Source organism: Uranotaenia lowii, unplaced genomic scaffold, assembly GCF_029784155.1.
Source record: "Uranotaenia lowii strain MFRU-FL unplaced genomic scaffold, ASM2978415v1 HiC_scaffold_80, whole genome shotgun sequence".
Lineage (NCBI taxonomy): Eukaryota > Metazoa > Arthropoda > Insecta > Diptera > Culicidae > Uranotaenia > Uranotaenia lowii.
The window spans coordinates 5,094-25,537 of NW_026598756.1; the positions used below are offsets into that span (position 1 = coordinate 5,094).

A 20,444-nucleotide genomic window follows, 5' to 3' on the forward strand; every position below is an offset into this window, starting at 1 on the left:
AGGTTGCCACATTGCCCGGTTTTAATCGGATTGGCCGGGAGGTTTAATATAAAATTTGGGAAAAGTCTGGTCCGACCCGTTTGCACAGATTTCATTGGAAAAGCCCGGATTTTCTCATGTTTGTTCTCATTCTGATTCTCAAATAAAACTTGTGTTGTAATTTTTTTTATTTATGCGTCCAAAATTTTTGCAGCAAGTTTTAAAAAATTTTCATTAAAGGATTTTAAGTTTCTTTTTCTAGATTTTTGATGAGCAATTCCGAGGTTTTGATCAAAATTGCCCGATTTTGCCTGGATTTGATCGACAATTTTGAAATGAAATACCCGGATTTTGCCGAAAGAAAAATCTGACAACCTTATTCTATGAACAAGTGAGAAAAATCTTAAAAACTGTAGCAGTATTTTGAACTTGAAATGGGTTTTTGAGGTTTTTGTATTAGGTTTTAGTTCAGATAGTTACTCATGAATATCTTTGCTCTATTTATTATCATAAATTGATTATGAATTTGAAATTTTGAGTGTACAGTAGAATACCTCGCTTCCTTTTTTGGACCCTCATGGGGGGGGGTTTAACCCCCAAAACCCCCCCCGTTCCTACGGCCATGGTCTGCAAGATAAATTTCTAATGGGCGCTTGGCAAGTCTCCAGTCAGAAATTTTCCGTTTCTTAAACTTGCATGGATGTTCTGGAGGGGATCAAGGAGAAAAAGTTGAAGAATTGGATATCTTGTTTATTATAAGGCTGACAATTCATGGAAGCTGTAAATCACTAAGTGGTACACAATAATTGTCACAATAAACAGTCATATACATCAAGACTCGACTGTTTTTCTATCGTAGCTCTTCTATGGGTCTCACAAAGTTGATATCCTTGTTTTGTTTGGATTTGGAATCCCGTCAATAGTAGAAAACTTTGGAGGAATGATGATAAGTCCGAGATGTTAATATTTTGCAGAAGGGGAACAATGTGCAACACTTGTCATAACCTCGATATAAAAAAAAGTTCGAATTAATTTGAAGGAAAATCACCAGGAAATAGATAACATCCTGCAAAAAAAATGGATTTGGAAAAAGGACGGTTCACAGTGTGAAATATAGATGGCGTACTTGTCGCCCCAAAAATTAAAGTCGATGCACTTCTTCATTGGAAGCTATCTCAAAAAACCTTTTGACAGATCCACACAAAATTGCGCATGTAATCATAACATTACGTGTATTTTCACTGAAAATTTCATCAATTTATTTTCATGCATTCAGAAGTTATTCACAGAACAAAGTTATGCAATGTTTTCGAATACACTCCTTATTCTTTCAGTATTAAAATTTTAGGCTTTCAAATGTAATAAATAAAATTTAACATTAATTTGGAATTTCTTTTGAGTAAACGTAAAGGTTAACGGTTTAATTAAAAAAAATACACTTTTTTCAAAGAAAAAATATCCGTAATTGCCGTAAGCGTTGTTTTTTAAAACTAAAACTGAGACTGTCCTCGCACAATTTAAAAAAAACCTTGGTTGATTCAATCTGAGCTTCTTTCGTTGAGCTAAACATGAAGTATTTTACTAACTGGAAAATTTATGTCCGTTTTCAATTTAAAAAATATGTTTTCGATAATTACACTCTATAGGTTTCTAACATCCTTTTTTCCATAGATCAGTTCGTATTTTGTTTTTTTTTTTTATTTTAAAGCAATACATTTTTCAATAGTTAACTCAATTTTTTATCTTTAAGTTAGATTACCTTTTCTGATTCTCGATTTGGTTACTTTTAATAATATTTGTTTTAAAAAAATGTTAAGGAATTCATTATTCTCATTATTAAAACTGTTTATTGAGCTTGATTTCTTTTTTGAATAGATAATTTTAAGCGTATCGAATTTTGAATTGAGATATTTACTTAAATATGAGTTTCTTAGCAGAAATGTTTTTTATCCTTTTCTTGTCTAGTTTTTGCAATATATGATATTGAGTTCATATACTGATCTGTTGCTCAATTTTGAAGTTTAACTTTCATTTTCTATTTTTGGTACTACGATTCTTCAATTGGACAAAGAATTTCGGAACTTAAACTTTAAATTGTTTATGGGTTTTTATCCTGATTAAAACTGTGTTATTTGGTTTTATGTTCTAGTACTTGTTTGTTTTTGTTTAGTTTAGTTTTAGTTTTTTTTTTTGAAAGAACAGTTAAAAAACCATGAAGTAGTTCATTTAATCAATTGTTTGTTTCCTGTAACTAAGGACAAACGAATATTGAGCTGTTTAAGGCACAAATCATAACATTTTGCGAACGAAATTTTTAAAAATAGTTTGTAATAGTGAGTCACATTACTCCTAGTAATTTTCTTTTATAATCTTTTTATGTTAAACAATAAATTGAAATTATCCGCGCGTTTCCGAAATACTTTTATTTTGATCATTGCTATTTTTTAACATCACTTGCTATGAAAGGGTCAATAAATTGACATTTGCCCGGATATTTAATGGAAAATTTGAGAAAAGTCCGGCTCGGCTCGATTGTCTGGACTTTATTGAAGAAATGCCGGGATGTTGCCCGGTTTTATTCACTTTGTTTGCCAAATCAAATAAAAAAAAATTGTTGTGATTTTTTTTAATTATGCGTCCAAGTTTTACAAGCTAGTTTTATAAAAATATTCAAGAAATGCTTTTGAAAATCTGAAATACGATTTAAAATCTGCTGATGAGTTTTGATGAAAGAAAAACGTTTCAATTTTTTTTTCTGAAAGTCATCAAGTAATTCCTGAGTTTTGACCAAATTTTCCCGGATATTGCCCGAATTTTTTATCGAAAATTTTGAAATCAAATGCACGGATTCGACTTGGTTTATATATAAAATATTTTGGATTTGTCCGGCCTAGAAACGCGCTGAAAAAATTCTGGCATCTTAACTACATACAAGTTACAAACTATTTTGCAAGTTAAGAGGTTTAGTTTTCCTCCTATAATAACTTGGTTCTAGTTTCGATCCCCCAAATTTATGGCTCCAGGATTTACATTCGACATCGAACGTCAGCTTTTTTCTTCACTCTCACCAACTTTGAGCATACCAAAGCATAAAACTTCCCATGAATGCAATGCATTGCACACTAACACGGTTGACAGTTATTGGAGATTTTTCGTTTCGTTGATCCCCTTCATTGGATATTTTTATCCAATGCAGCAGCAACAGCAACATTGGATTTGTGAAACCGTTTCCAGTTCAACTATAGATATCCTACGGTGTACGAGTAAAAATGCTAAACGCTGGCTGTCAATATTATGCACCGCATGGATGGATGCAAACGTCACCCGAAGCTCTGCTCTGGGTGAAATGATATAAATAGGATGGAAATGCAAATATGGACGGGGGTTTTTTTCTTGATTTGTGACTGTCATGAGGTTGAATTTGCCCGGACGAGCACGCGATTGATGGTCTAAATCTTTGCACAAGACGTTTTGCAGAATAATTTATAGAGCTCATTCTATGAGGAAAAAATTGAAAAAAACTTGAGCGCAGAAGATTAAATCGTTTATCAAATTAGAAAGTTCAAGGTGAGTTAAACCTACCGAGTTGAAAATTTTACGTAATAATTGGAAAATTTTCTTCAAAACAGCTTGCCAACTCAGTGGTTTGATTCTGCGAATCCATTCATAGAAGCCAGCGCCAAAGTATCTTGAAATTTCGTAAGAAAGAGGTAGAAGACCTTGGAGCATTCACGTCTTCCCCCAAATTTCCCGCTTTGTCTTATTTGCACTCCCGTTCACCCTTCAGACCAAAAAGTTGAATCAAACGAACGGAAATGGAACCAACTGTGTGCGTGGGTGGCCAGCCAGTGAAAGTGTCAGAAAGAATACCGGAGAGCCAACTTCAAACAAAAACAACTTTCTCTAAACAGCGAACCAGCGTTTTTGTCCCGCGATCTCGATTCCCCTAAGCTGGAAAGAAAAAGAATGCCGGACGCTTTTCACCGGAGTCGAGTTTCGGATTTCTTCTCGTGTTTTGGACACGCCAAATGAACCGTGGCATGAAAGAGTTTTCCGAGAGTGTTCCTTCCCATTGAACAACCACCGAACGAACGGCCATCAGCCTCCATCTTCGCCATCGTTTTCACCATCTCTGCCAGTCGAAAGAAATCGGAATGCAACTTTTCACTTTGTTGAACTCATTTTCAACTATTCGCACCTTTCGAGAGACGCCTACGCGCGGTTTACTTCTTTTTATGTTGGTTTGATGAAGTTTTGGTGAAATTTATGGAAATTAGTCCGTAAAACAAACGGAATTCCCGATTGTTTTTGGGAAAATGGTTCAGTTTGGGGGAGCTGTCTTGGATTAATGAATTTTGAATATGGATAATGGTGGCTCCAGAGAGTAAAATAAACGTCGTATTTTTATTCGAGGTTGGAATTATTTGTAGCTGTAAAACTGAAATTTTCCTAAAAATTGGAATATTTTGTTTTCAGTAGTAAACTTTTATTTGAAAATTTCGATTGAAGATAAGTTATTTAAATTTCATATGAATAAGTTGTTTTAAGCTGTGGATAGATTGGAAATTTCAACAACATCAGCTGAAGATGTTGATGGTCCGAGGTAAAGGTTCCTCTAAGAAGTTTTATTATTTTGAAATAGAGGCGAATCTACCAAGCAAACCTCTTTAATAAAATAAATGAAATTAAATATTTTTAAAAAAGGATTTAGATTTATCAAGCTTTTGTTTCATTTAGGATGAGTGACCCTACTTTGGACCTAGAGCCTTCTTTGGTCCTAAAATGCTGTGAATTGGAAATAATCGATTTCGTTGTAAAAAAAGCTATTCCTAAGCAAGCAATCATTCTTTCATCTTATTTTGAATCAGTTTTTTTTTATGAAAATCGTTTAAAAATTGTATGACTTGTGTTCCATTTTAAGTTGATTTGCTATGGGTGCCCCCTTCCTTAAAAAGTAAGGTTCTTTAAACTTTATTAAAAACTGAAAAACCGAAAACCCTCCGGATACCAAATTTCAATTCCTTCGTAATGGTGTTGTAATGAAATTGCCACCATTTGTATACACAAGATATTTAATTATTTTATTGATTTTGTTTTTCCAAAAATTCAAACTTTGTGAAAAAGGTTAATGTGTTTTCTTTCTCTCTTGTGGTTCACAAGAGAGAAATACAAAATACAAAAATATTTATTTATGCGATTTAATTCATACAAACGTTTTAGCAGTACAATTAAAGTTTAAATGAACTTCACTTCAAAATATCAAAATCCAGATCAACCAGGTGCATTTAGTTTCATTTCACGTTTAAAAAGGGCGTTATGCATGTTCAGAAATGGTGAGAAGAACGAGCCCTATCAAAGATGACATTTTATAGGAAAATAACGACTGACAAAAATGACAAAAATGACAAAAATGACAAAAATGACAAAAATGACAAAAATGACAAAAATGACAAAAATGACAAAAATGACAAAAATGAGAAAAATGAGAAAAATGACAAAAATGACAAAAATGACAAAAATGACAAAAATGACAAAAATGACAAAAATGACAAAAATGACAAAAATGACAAAAATGACAAAAATGACAAAAATGACAAAAATGACAAAAATGACAAAAATGACAAAAATGACAAAAATGACAAAAATGACAAAAATGACAAAAATGACAAAAATGACAAAAATGACAAAAATGACAAAAATGACAAAAATGACAAAAATGACAAAAATGACAAAAATGACAAAAATGACAAAAATGACAAAAATGACAAAAATGACAAAAATGACAAAAATGACGAAAATGACAAAAATGACAAAAATGACAAAAATGACAAAAATGACAAAAATGACAAAAATGACAAAAATGACAAAAATGACAAAAATGACAAAAATGACAAAAATGACAAAAATGACAAAAATGACAAAAATGACAAAAATGACAAAAATGACAAAAATGACAAAAATGACAAAAATGACAAAAATGACAAAAATGACAAAAATGACAAAAATGACAAAAATGACAAAAATGACAAAAATGACAAAAATGACAAAAATGACAAAAATGACAAAAATGACAAAAATGACAAAAATGACAAAAATGACAAAAATGACAAAAATGACAAAAATGACAAAAATGACAAAAATGAAAAAAATGACAAAAATGACAAAAATGACAAAAATGACAAAAATGACAAAAATGACAAAAATGACAAAAATGACAAAAAGACAAAAATGACAAAAATGGCATGAATAAAAAAAAATGATGAAAAAGATAAAAATTACAAATCTTATGTCTTCTATGTCGATTTTGTTTATTTTAGCAGTTTTATCATTGTAGTTCATTTGGTTTGTATGTGAATTTCTTCAAATCTTGTCAATTTATTCGATTTAGTTATTTATAATTTTTTTTTGTATTTTGATACCCTTTTTTATTTCTGTCAGTTTGTTCAATTTTTTTTATTTAGTTTATTTTGTTATTTTTTATCTTTTTTTGTCAAGTTTGAAAATTTTTCAAAATTTGGTCATTTCTTTTTTATTTTGTTTATTTTTTATTATCTGTTTTAAATTGTCTCAAATTTGTCAATTTTAACAAAAAATCTAAAGAAAATTGATAAATTTGAAAGAAACATTAAAAATTGATAAAATTGTCAATAATATCTTAATTGGCAAAAATTACAACATTGATTACTTTAATGCTCAAAATATCCGATCGAGAATGTTTTATTATTGAAAAAAATTTCAAAATTGTCTGGATTATAAAAATTATTAAATCAATGGTAAATTCGACCGATTTCGACAGTATACTTGTTTACTTCACTTCAGAGGTCAAGACAGACAAACGTTGAATCATTTGGAACACATGGATGGTCATATTTTTATAAATTGAAATCTTGATTTATGTGATAAACTAGCTGACCCGGCAAACTTTGTCCTGCCTTCTTTAATTAAAGTTTTTACATTTTAAAGTTTTCTTTATTGATTTTAAATCTTTTGATGATTTTTTTTGTATATAATGTTTATAAAGTGATTTAAACTGTTTTAAATTTTTTTAAAGCTTCTTTAATAACTACAGATAAACATTGCTTCTCATTTCAGTGCTGTCTGGTACACTATGTTTCTAGTTCTATTGTTCGGTGCAAAAACGAATAAAGAAGATGGTTTTCCTACACGGGAACATGCCACGTAAAGTTGGCCGTGTGAAAAACATGGATATTCTAGGTTAATCCCACAAACATCTAATGTTTGACCCTGCGATTTGTTGACAGTCATTGCGAATGCAAGCCGTACTGGATATTGCGTTCTCTTAAACTCAAATGGTAAATCGTTTGATATTAGTGGGATTCTCGGAATTAGGACATCCTCTTCTTTAAATTTTCCTTTAAGAATAGTCGCTTGAATAATATTCGTTTTAAGATTTTTCACGACCAACCTTGTCCCGTTACACAATTTGGGTTGGTTAAGGTTACGGAGCATAATTATAACACTCCCAACTTTTATGCGTAAATAGTGCGGCGGCATTCCTGGAAGATCTAAAGAATTTAAGAACTCGGTTGGGTAGTTCGTAGCTTCTTCTGGATTGGTCATACAATCTACTGACTTGTACGAATGCAATTCTCCAGGAACTGTGTTCTGGATAATAAAATTCAATTCGTCGACATCCTTATTTTTCGCTGCCAGGATTGCACGTGAACTTAGCCAATCATGGTTCACATGGTTTTGAACGATATTCGGAAACACATTTGCAATGAGTTCCTCTTTTGTCGATACGAAAGAACAAAAACTTTGCGGGAATGAAATTAATCCTGTCGAAACGTCTACTGGTACTTCTCCATTGCCAATAGTCAATAATTGTTTCGAAAAGATTTCTGCGGACGAATCGTTTTGAAGCGCAACTCGCATATTTGTCGTTAACCGCAGCGTCGTTACGTAACGCCACAAATACGAAAGTTTAAGGCAAGCATTTATCTCATCAGCTGCCGTTGACCGCGGTATGACAGGAAGCGTTTGTCGAAAATCTCCTTTAAAATTAAAAAAGTGTGTTCAATTGTTATAATGTATCAGTAAGTCACTAATAAGTCTTTCAGAAACATCCGAATAAAGCAAAAGGCTAATGGGTCTAAATAAAATAAACATGCAAACAAACAAACCTGCTAGTAGAATCATGGCGCCTCCAAAATGTCCTGTATGATTTCGAAGATTCTTCATAGTTCGATCGAGTGCCTCTAATGCTCTTTTATGTGCCATTGTACATTCGTCCCAGATAATAATCTTGCAACTCTGCAGCAATTTTGCCATTGATGAATTCTTCGAAATATTACATGTTGGTTCCTCGGTCATCTGTAGATTCAATGGCAATTTGAATGCAGAATGAGCAGTTCGGCCACCTTCCAACATTGTGGCTGCAATGCCCGATGAGGCAACCGCCAGGGCAATGTCAGGTCTTGAACGAATTGAAGCCAACAGTAATGAAATAAGGAAGGTTTTGCCAGTTCCACCAGGCGCATCGATGAAGAAAATGCCACCATTGCCGTCATCAATCGCTCTCATCAATGTATCGTATACGTCCTTCTGCTGGTGATTCAACAAAGGAATATTCGTTTGGACTACTTGGGCTAGCGCGTCTTGTTCATATGCTCGCTCGCGCTCAATCTCACGATTGAATGCATCATGCATTGTTCGATTGGGAGCCGGCATCCCCAGTTTGCTCAACAAACTGCCAATTTCATCGTTCATTTCCTGTTCGTGATTTACCGTACGAAATCGATACAAAATATCGTCGGCCATATCGTCCTTGAATTTGTTCCATAATTCGACAGGGTTTGAAGGGAAGCATGTAGAAATAATAATCGCAAACAGCGTGCGTATTTGATTCGCTGGTGCAGTAAGAACCGCGTCGGCAAGCGCTAAATCCCAATGACTGTCGTCTTCAATCAGTTGCAACCGATGACAGGCTTCTCGATATGTCGCACATAGCATACCATCCACAGTCCGAAGCGATTCAAACGATGTTGGACCACAAACATTGACCAAAAGCAATCTTAGGTAAAAGCACTCATCGTTTTTTGGATGTACAGTATACATTCGCCCAAGTGCGTCGGTGGAAAAGACGTCGGCATATCCTGCAACTACTTGTCCTTGCTTTCTGCGCTGGAAGTTTCTCGACGACTTATTCCAAGTATAGTAGCGTGGCACTTCGGAGTATAGAAGCGTTCTGGCGAATGGATCGTTCTGGCAGATGGTAAAATAACTTGTCAATGTCGTGTTTGGGGCTCGTTCTGCTCTTCTAGCTGCATTTGTTTCCGTGAAATATACACGTTGTCCATTTTCTAAATGGACAGCTAAATGGACGACAGTCGGGTGACGTTCATGAATCGGGAATGCGAAGATCCTCCAAATCGCTTCATTACAACTTACGTAACGGCCCATTTGGTATTGTGTCACTTCGTCGCTGGCATCTGGAGCAGCAATTCCAAAAACTGCCATGTCGCTGCCCTTATTCACGTATTTGCAAACATACTTAATCGATTTGATTGAGTTACATAATTCAACATTGCAATGACTTTTGAAGGCTTTAGAAAGCAACGGTGAATAGGGTACAATCCAGCTATTGTCAACCACAACGTCAATTCCTTGTACCTTCATTGTAAGGGATTTGCCATTGTCCTCGGGCGAACGACGCCGGTATAAGGGATATCCATCGTTTCCGGAAATAGTTTCCGCGAGCAATGGACGTGGATATCGTTTTTTACACTTCTCTCCAACCATACACGGCGATCCCGAATTGTGTTGACCGCAAGGACCGTGAACCATATGTGTTTTAACAATTTCAAATAGTTCCGAATCAATAGCTGCATCAGGAATCTCTGCGTGTATAATGTTGTCAATATGTTCAGGACGTATTTTGTTAACCAACCTGTTGATTTATCAAAACTGTCTTTAATAAACAATAATATCAAATCAATAATGAATATTTTCTACAAACCAAATCAAAGTATGTGAGTGCGCGAGACCTCGTTTCTGCCATTCGATGGAGTACATCCAGCACCTTACTTCACCGAACACGCTCTGCTTAACTATGAAATCCATAAGACTTTTTTGCTTCTGCCGGAATACCCGTGCGGTTATGTCGTGCCTATCGCTTGCCGTTTGACCGGGTTTCAACTGCTGAGTTATTTCCGTCCACTTCGGGTTGCATGTTAACGTTATGAAAAGGTCCGGGCGGCCGTAATACCTGACATACGTCATGGCATCTTGGGAATATTTTTGCATATGCCGTGGACTTCCAACATATGTAGATGGAAGAATTGTCAATCGACCAATATTGTTGACATTTCCTTCCGAACTTACGGCATCTCTTAAATGAACGTACTCCTCAGACCGTAGTTTAGCCTGATTGAACCGGATAAAGTTCAAACGTTCTGTCTCGATTTTGACATACATGTCGACGGCAAATTGTTGAAATAAACGCCGATACCGCAGTAAATGATTATCAGCATCTTGCCTAATCATAAAACGGTACGCGTAGAAGTTCATAGAGCTGACCTTTTTGTTTGTTTCTTCGCCTTAAAAAAAGAATAAAAATTACAGAAATTTGTTGAACATTTTAATTTAACGGATACGCACCTGTCAATGAATTGATCATTCTTATTTGAAAATGATATCCGTCCTCTCCATAGCAGAACATGAGTGGGTATTGTAATGAATCGTATGAACGATGGGTCTCGTGCACACGTTGCAATTGGCCATCGTTGCGCCTCTTCAATACGATGTCACGGGACTCAATGTTTTCACCCGAGATGACGACAGCTGTTTCATTCATCGTTGGGGCTTTAAATTGACGTTCATGACTTCCAGCTGGACGTTTATCCGCTCTGATTATTATTTTGTGGTCGTCAGAAGGCATATGTTCCAATGCCGTCTTAAATAACCGAATTATGTTCGTGAAGAAGAATTTGCAATTCACCGATGATCTGACGTTTCATTGCACGATTGATAGCACAACGCTGATCGATTTCTGTTTCATAATTTCCAACGAAATATATTTGTAGAAATTTATGATCTTCGTTCGTTGGTGGCAATAATGATCCTGCTCGATGATGAATTTGACCTTGAATCTGAATATATAAGCTTTGTTAGCATAAAACTTAGTGAAATAGGAAAAAATCATGAAAAAAATGTAGGAAATTTCTCAAAACTATTCATTTTGCTAAAGATTTATTAGGGAGAAAGTTTTGATTTTCGTCTCAGCACCTATATTCATCATTATTCTATTTTGACAATTTTTTAAGCAAATATGTTTATTGCATCATTTTGTCGAGTGATTAATATTTCCATCAAAGAAATGATCAAATTTAGTGTTGAAACCTCAAAATGAGCGAGATGAGATGAAAATAGGTTCTGAGATGGATTTCGGATCTTTTACCCTATATATTTTTGAAATAACTGTTCAAGTAATAAATAAGGGAAAAATTATCAATGAAATGGCATTAATGTTTCGATAAATTGTGTCCTTACTATCCAAAATAAGATTTTCTAAACAATACCTTAAACGTTGGGTTAAATCCACATTCTGCAACAATATTCGCTCCAAATGATGTCATTTGAAAGCAGCTATTGTAATTTTGGGTATGCGTTTTTTTTTTTTTTTTTACTTAACCATTTTATTAACAATCAATCATCTTAAAGACTAATCTTATTACTAATTATACAATTCTACTAATCTATCACAAATTGCTGGGATAACTACATTTTTATACATTACTTATATCATTTCAAAAACAAATCTTAACAGATATTTAAATATACATCAAAAAAATGTCTGAATAGCAAACTATTATCCCATCGAATATCTCTCAAATGTTTTTTAAAACAAAATATACTGGCATTTTTATAATTCACCATATTGTAAGCAATTACTTCAGAAATGAGAAACAAACCTGCCCTTTCATTACATCGATTTTCATCTATTTCTTTACATAGTATGTCTTCTGGGTCATCTAAGCTCAAACCAATACGATTATTTATAACATTTTCTACCCAATTCCAAACAAGACGTGACTTTTCACAGTATTTAATCCTATGAACATTGCTGTCATCTTCTTGACAAATTTCGCAAGAAATACTATCTACTGCTGAAAAGTTATGACTGTACATCTTTATTCTATTTGGATAAACATTATTAAATACTTCGTAAAGTACTGATCTAGCGTTTGTAGTCAAATATTTTTTACTAAGATTCATCCACACTTTTTGCCATGATAATGAAGGATACTTTTGTTCGATTTTTACTTCTACCACTCTTTTCTGTATGATAAAATTATATATTTGTCTATTGGAAATCAAATCTTTTTCTTTTTGTATATCTTTAGCCATAGTCAACCATTTTCTAAAATTGGTAGTTACATTTTTTAGGGCCGGTTTGCTTAATAAGAAATGCTGGACTGGTAGATTATTCTCAAATAGAATGTTTTTAATGAAAAGCGCTTTACTTTGTGTCTCCGGATCTAACAAGTTTTGGCCACCTTGGTGGCTTGGTAAGTATAACTGATTTCGCTCAACTCTGAAATACTTGTGATGATTCCATAAAAATTGGCCTATTATCATTTTGATAGTCGCTAGATGTTTACTACTGGGTGGAATTATTTGACCAATATACCACAATTTAGAGAGAATATACGTATTGGATATAAATACTTTTTCAATTAAATTCAATTTTCGCCAACTATACAGGGATACAGCCGATTTTATTTTTGCTATGATTTGATCAAAGTTTGTTTCGATCATTTTTTTAAAATCTGTTTGAAAAAATACGCCTAATATTTTCAATTTTTCCATTTCCTTTAAACGTTGAGGACCGATCTGAACATTATTCATTCTAAGATAACCCGATTTTTTCAAATTAAGTTTTATACCAGCATCTTTGGAAAACATTTCGAATATTTCTAAAACTTTATCGAACTCTTCATCACTTCTTATGATAATTGTAAGATCATAAGCATAAGCTAATATTTGCACAAAATTATTTACTAAAAGTATACCTTTAACATTAGCTTGAATCTGTTTTATCAAAGGTTCAAAATAAATAGAAAAAAGTATCATCGACAATGGACAGCCCTGTCGTACTGAACAAGTAATTTGAAACGAGTCTGTTAGATATCCATTCACAATTATGCGTGAAGATGCTTTACTGTAGAGGTTCTTGAGACATTCAATTAGATCATACGGTAATCCAATTTTATTTAATACTTGCCAAAGTTTTCCGTGATTGACATTATCAAAAGCCTTTTCCAAATCAGCACTTAATAGTGCTATTTTAAAACGTTTCGATTGCTGAGCTTTAACTATAAGTGTTCTAATAATATCTAGATTGTGCATACATGAACTGCCTTTGTTTCCAGCTGATTGCTCTGGTCCAATAATCTCATGAATATGTGCTGAAATTCTTCCAGCAAGAATTTTTGTAAAAAGCTTGTAATCTGAATTGAGAAGACATATAGGCCTGTAATTGTTTAAATCATTTTTGCATCCCATTTTTGGAATAAGTGTTATGATTCCGTCAGAAAAACACTCTAAAGGTTTCAAGGTATTCCTTATAAATCCATTAAAAAGTTTCAGTAATTCTTCCTTAATAGTGTCAAACATAAAGTTATAAAATTCATAAGTAATTCCATCAGGTCCCGGAGCCTTCTTTTTCATTGAATTTTTAACCGCTGTTGATAGTTCTACTTCTGTTATAGGTTCTAGAAGTTTATTAATAGTTTCGTTACTAAACCTCTTATTTAAAAAATTTAAAGCTTCAAAACTGTTATCTAACTTATTCGTTTCAGTGAATTGTTGTTTAAAGTGGGATTGAACTCGATTTCTTATAGATTTTGGATCATTTATAACTCCATCGGGAGTTTTTAGTACTTTGAACTGAGGATTAATTCTACGCTTCATCATTCTTGAAATCTGATAAATACCTATTTTTTCTTGATCAAACATTGTATTTTGATTACATCTTAGAGCATAAGCGTTTAACCGATTTTGTTCTGAGTCTATAATTTTTGATTTAACTATGGCTAACTCATCAACTACATCTTCATTCTGTGTTTGTTTTTGCTGCAGATCGAACATTTGTTTTGTCCATTGATCTTTTTTAATACGAAGCGATCTGTTAAGTTCAAATGATTTATTTTTAAAGAATTGTTTGATTTTGTTTTTCACATCAAAAGACCACCATTCGCTGAAGCTGGTATGGTATTTACGCCTTGTTTTGAGTTGTTCGTAACATTCTTTAAATTCCTCTTGAGATGATTGGTTTAGTATTTATCTTCCAATACCCCTTTCCCATAATAGGAAGCCTTTGTGATTTTTCTATTTTATATGGCATTACTACCGCGTGATGATCTGAGAAGGCGACAGGGATGGTTTCTACTTTTTGAATTACATCATGAAACGATTTACTAACATAAAACCGATCCAATCGCGAGGCGGATGAACCTCGATGAAAAGTAAATTGCTTTTTATTAGGTAACGTAAGAGACAAAGCGTCAGCCAAACTAAAACATTCTATCAATCTTTTCAGGGAAATTGAGAAATTATTAGTGTTATTTACAGTATCATTGGAGTTTATAATACAGTTAAAATCTCCAGCCAAAAAGGTACAAGTAGTTTCATTTTTGTTTAGATGGGGTGCTAAAGTATAATTAAAAAGTTCTTCTCTTTCCGACCTATGTTGTGATCCAGCATGGGCATATACATTCACTAAATTAATTCCATCGGAAGCTGCTGAAATAATTCGACCAGACGGGTCCAACAAAATATTGTCGAGATCCAAAGAATCTCGAATCAGTATCGCTGTACCTTTATTACATGTACTAATGTTGACTATGGCTTTATAATTAGGAATAAATGAAAAATCATAAAAGTGTACTTCTTGCAACATGACAATATCTAAATCGTTTTTTATGACAAACTCGCGTAAAAGTAATTTTTTCGATTTAACAGCAATAGCATTTATGTTAATGGTAGCAATTTTTCTAATATACTGCATCATTTAAAGTTTAAAAATTAAAGTTTAAAGAGCAAAAGGAAAAAAGATATAAGATAAAACAGTCAATAACTTAACAACGTGATACTTGCAGGTTATGTTTCTCAATAATTTATTTCTGCGACGAGCTTCGTACCTTTCCCGAAGAGGCCGTCTTCGGTTCTACGGCCAAAGCTTCAAGTGAGCTTTTTTTTGCACGACGCGTCTTCGATCTCCCTGGTCTCACGAACCCGTCATCATCAGCGCTAACAGAAGCTGTCGAACCGTCCGAGTGTGTTCTTTTCAAACCGGTGTTGGCGCCTTCCTGTGTCTCTATCTCCATATCACCATTGTTGTTATCAGAGCTTTCAGAACGACCTTCTGCAAGCACTTTGTCCGCTACCGACACCTCGACCCGATCCACCTCTTCTCCTCCTGCAGGTTTCTCTTGCCTTGGTTGGTTTCGCATGGATACTAATTTAACCATATTCAGCTCTTTCTCGCCCGTCTGGACCGGTGGACCAGAGCTCTGCAATGCAGCTGAATAGGTCGGCTGGATTTCACTTATTCTGTTGATTTTCGGCATTTGTGCTCCAGTATTATTTTTCGTTTCCTGAACAACTCGCTGCTTCTTATTCTGAGGGCAATCCATCTTGAGGTGGCCCTCCATCTTACAGAGAAAGCACTTCTGTTTAAGGCCCTCATAATAGATGCGCCCACGACGATTAAGGAAATATAAAGTCATGGGTATCTCCTTTTTCAGGTCCAAGTACACGCCCCTGACTCCGGTGTACAGATCAAGCTCAAGCTCTGCAGGAAATTTCTCGCGTACTATTCTTTTGACACTGCCGTACTTAGATAGAACAGCCACAACATCCGAATCTGGAACTTCTGGAGGGAGCTCAAATATTCTCACGTACTTTGTGAGACCTCCAGCGATGCCCATTTTAACCGTAACTTTGTCACCATTCGAGTATTCGAATGTGTGTGCTTCTGGATTTTGCGCCAAAGCCTCTTTCATGCTGTCCTGTGTCTTGAACTTAATAAAGACCGACCTTTCTTCGGCAATCTTATAAGTCGATTCCATAGTTTTCTTGTCAGCATCGAATGCTTTAACAAATCTGGCCACCTCTACCAGAGATGGACCAGCTGCACCGTCCGGGAATTTGAACGAAATCGTGTTCTTAACTAGGCTTTCAGCCATTTTGGATCACGTGGTCCGTTAAAAGAGGGGTTCACAATAGAGCACAATAGCCAGTAGAAAGCTTTCACTCAGAGCTCGCACGAAAAAAAAACAACGTCTATCTCGAATCAAGTCTGATCGTCGCGTTAAAAAATGTCCTGCTTCTGGTGAGCCTCTGAATAGCAATGAGCGCAGTGGTTCTGGTGGTGGAGTCAACGGTGGCAACTTTACTTTACCACCTGCGCAACATAAACCTGGTGTTTCAGAGTGAAACTTCAGCGCTTTACAGTATTGGCATACCAAATCCATGGGCCCGATTGTAAGGCAAGGCAGTTTGCTGTAGTCTATTGTACAATCATGTTGGAAAGCGGCACGATACAAATTGCAATTCTGTTGCTGTTCAGTATTTATCTGGGCTTCTGCTTCCTCCTCTGTCGTTCGACGGCTACGAATTACCGACATACGTTCTCGAAGCTGTTGATTTGCTTCCGCGCTTTGCTCAGGGGTCTGATTGGCACGGAGCCTCGACAACCTTCGTGCATTGCGGCTGCGTAATCCAACGTACGTTCTCCTTATGGGCGGCATACTGATTCTAGAGTACTGAAGCTGCAAATGCAATTTCAAATTAATTGTTGAATGTACATTAAATATTCAGTGCTTTAAAAGTTTCAACACACTTACCAAAACCACCGGAATTCCCACTCCGGGATAATCACAAAACTTTAAATAATGTGTAAATTGTTTGCAAATAACTCACGAATGATCACGCTTTGAAAATTATTTTCTATCAATTCAAAAATGAAAAAAACCCAACAATAGCATAAATGTCAAACAACTCCACTTCAAACACATCAATGCCTTCTTAGAACGGTACCATTTTCTCTATCTCTCCCTAACGCTGCATTCTATGTAAAATGTTTTTTTCTTTAACAAATTTCCCCTTAACATTTTCCAAACGGCTCCGTTGTGACATTCCTTGTGTCAAGACGAACACAACAAAAAAAATCGCATGCAAATCGGATGATCCAGTGAAGAGTTATGCGTGTTCGCACATTTCTGTATGGTCTGTTTCTCTCCCTGTTTTATATATATAGATTAAGATTATGATAATCTTCGAAAAAATTCATCCTATGTACAATAAAGAATAAAAAATTTTTTAAATTATATGGATTTACTGCTTTAGAAATTTTTTATTCATTATTTGATGATTTAGAATAAAGAAAATTATCATTTGTTCATGATTTTGTATGATATTTTTCCACATTTAACAAATAGACTGTAAGAAAGGCTGCAATCCTCTGTCAAGTGTATTAAATAGGGTTTCTATTCATAGGTTTTATTTTTTAAAATCACAACGATGCCGTCGGACATAAGATGCTTAACTTCTTACAAAATTTGTGAATCGTTTCAAAGTCACCATAGATGTTCAAAAATTTATTCATGCATATAAATATGAGATTGAAATGTTTCATTTTTTCAACCTGAAAGTTATACAAGGCTAAACACCAAACCAGGTTTAAACGAACTGAGTACTTTACACCTTAAAGTTTATCAATGTTTTGCTTCTAACAATTACTCCAAAGTGTCACTCTTTTCCAGTTTAAAATTAATCAACCTGTAAACTTTTCCCCCTTCCAAGCTCCGGAAGAAAATAGTGTCCACATGGCTGGGCACAATAACGATTTCAGCATTGATAATTTCCCGACACCCGACCGACGTCAGTTGAGTAGGTAAGAGCTTTTTCCCCGAAACTTCCGGCGTTTTTCTTCATGGCTCACATACGCCACCATGATGTGACAGACACCAGTCGATTGCCACGTTTGGTGTGGGTGAGGACGAACTTTTTTTTTATTTTCTACTTATTCACTTTCTCCTGTCAATGCATGGCAAAGTGTCTTCCTCTTTGAAAATTCCATGGAAACCATGACTGGCGGACGAACATCGTCGTCGTCACGGGTAGAAGAAAGTGCGTTTTTTCCTACCCCAACCCACCCATTGATCCATTCCAAAACATCGTTAACGATTAAGCTCAAAGAGAACACGTTCATCAACGATGGGCAAAGTTATTCGGCAGTTTCGACCCAAATGTGACAACCAGAGACAATCATCATCAGTGAATGGGGGAGAGAAAACCGTTACAAAAAAGCTTTGATTCTGATGGCGGATGCCAGCTAAAAACCCCTCTTTAAAACTCATTTCACGCGTACGGTTACGGGCGCGTATTTTCTGTTACTTCCTGATGTGTTTTTTCTTCTATTTTACTTGGTCTTAAACTGTGACTTCTTCTTGCCGGCTTGCTTTTTCTTCTCCTTCAGAGCTGCTGTTACAAAATTCCATCCTATCGCTTCTAGCTAACTTACAACTTTTAACTCACCGCATCGTTTTTCACCACCCTCATCAATCCACCAACACCTTCTATGCCATTCACCATACCAGCACCTTTTCCATAGCAGCTTTGCTTTGAGGAGAGCGAAGCTGATGAAGATGATGGAGCACGGTTTTCATTCCCAGCCGTTCCCCAAAACCATCCCAACATCTCTCCTTCATCCTCCAAATCCAACAAGAGCCAGCAGCATCGTCATGCCGAGAAACACATGTTGCTTTTGCTTTTGGCTCTCCACCGCTGCTCGCTCGCTTGCTTCCATCCCGTTCCAATTCATCCCCCCTTTCCGGTTCCGGATCTCCGATGACGGGAGGGCGCTCGCTCTCCCAACTTCCTACTTCAACCCAGTTGATTATCCTCGAACTATTTGAGAAAAACGTGGATTGTAGCAAACAAAAAATAAAATCAAATAACCGAACTCGTGCTGCCGAGAGCGGTGAGGATCCGCGAAGTTTGGAAATGTGAGCGTAAGCTTCTCATTTCCGGAGACATTGAGAGAGTTGAGTTTGTGAGAAGAGAGAAACCCTTTATTTTTTTACTTTTATCAATTACCTACTTTTCGGATAGGTGGATCGTTGTGGGTGGTAGCAGTACTTATTCATTAGAAAAAGCTTTTTCGAACTGGAAAGCTTTTTGGAAACGAATCGATTAAGAGATCTAATATGATTTTAAAAATACTTGTGAGATTCAGTTGATGGTTAACAGCGTTTTAACCTTATTTGAACACAGAAATTAGTACTGGATCTTAATTGCGGCGAAATAAATTCAGTTTTACCTTTTTCAAGATAAAACTTTAAAAACGTAACTGAAAAAAACGATTGTATTTTATTTTGCTTGAAAGTTTGTTCAAAATTTTTAGGAATTTGTATTTTTTGTGCATATATACTTACAAATTTTAAATCCGTACTAAATACAGATTTTAATTTCAAATTCTGTCCTAATAACTATCCGAACTTGAAATCAATATTTCTAAATTTAATTTTGAATCCAAAACTTCAATACAAAAACTGAACTTTGATTTTGATTAAAAAAATTTGAAACCAGAATATCTAGACATGAGACTTATTTCATTGAAAATTTGGTATTTGGAACTGAATTTCTATTTATTGTATGAAGATTCAAGATCATGAGAAATAGAAAGGGGCGTTTTCTTGAAAATTTTCTAGGTTGTCTTTTTTGTAACTTCGGAACAACAAATAGGAAACTTTCTGTCATCCAATAAACTGTTTGTAAAATAGAGCAATCAGAGGTTCTGGAACTTTATTTTTCAAAAATTCTTATTGTACTCTGTGTAACGATTCTTTTAAAAAATTACTAACTTTTGGAAAATTTCAAATTAACTAATTTCTAACCTAATCTGCAAAAATTTGAGTTTTTTTTTTGACATTCTTGCTGATTTTTTTTCTCGAAATAGCTATAAAATATTCTAAGTAACACTTAAAACAATATCCTAGAGCTTTGTAACGAGGGTATGTTTATGAATATTGAATACAATATGCATCTTACCTTTTTTTTTTTTTTAAAATGTTACAATTATTCAACATAGCTTTGAACCTCTCTCAAAATGTAGGTATTTGTGTTCCAAGGGAAATATTGAGGAAAAATCCATATATTTGTGAAATTTATTGCAATTGCAGTTGTTTGTTTTTACTTTTTTCCTCTTGCTCGATAACAAAAGGCAACAAAATTTACAATTTTTCGTGATGCCAAGAGACTGAAGTAAAGGCTCTGAATTCATATATGAAACTTGTTAACTTTCGAATATAGGTAAAAATCTTTTTAAAATTGTTGCCCATACATTTAAGAACATGACTCAATTTGTATGTTTATCAGTGAAAATTTTTTTCAAAGACCGCAGTAATTTTTACTTCTGAAAAAAAAAAGATGATGGG

At 34.7% G+C, this 20,444-nt stretch overlaps 1 protein-coding gene across 1 annotated transcript; it reads right to left on the reverse strand.

Annotated features, from left to right (window-relative positions):
- Nucleotides 1-7,405: 7,405 nt before the first annotated feature.
- LOC129760881 (uncharacterized) lies at nucleotides 7,406-10,795 on the reverse strand (the record flags this gene model as incomplete). The annotated part of the gene is made up of 4 exons (XM_055758562.1): nucleotides 10,600-10,795; nucleotides 9,987-10,538; nucleotides 8,124-9,839; nucleotides 7,406-7,994 (listed from the first exon to the last, which is right to left on the reverse strand). Coding segments are annotated over exons 1-4 (3,053 nt in total), but the record flags the coding sequence as incomplete, so codon positions are not given.
- Between the last annotated feature and the right edge of the window lie 9,649 nt (nucleotides 10,796-20,444).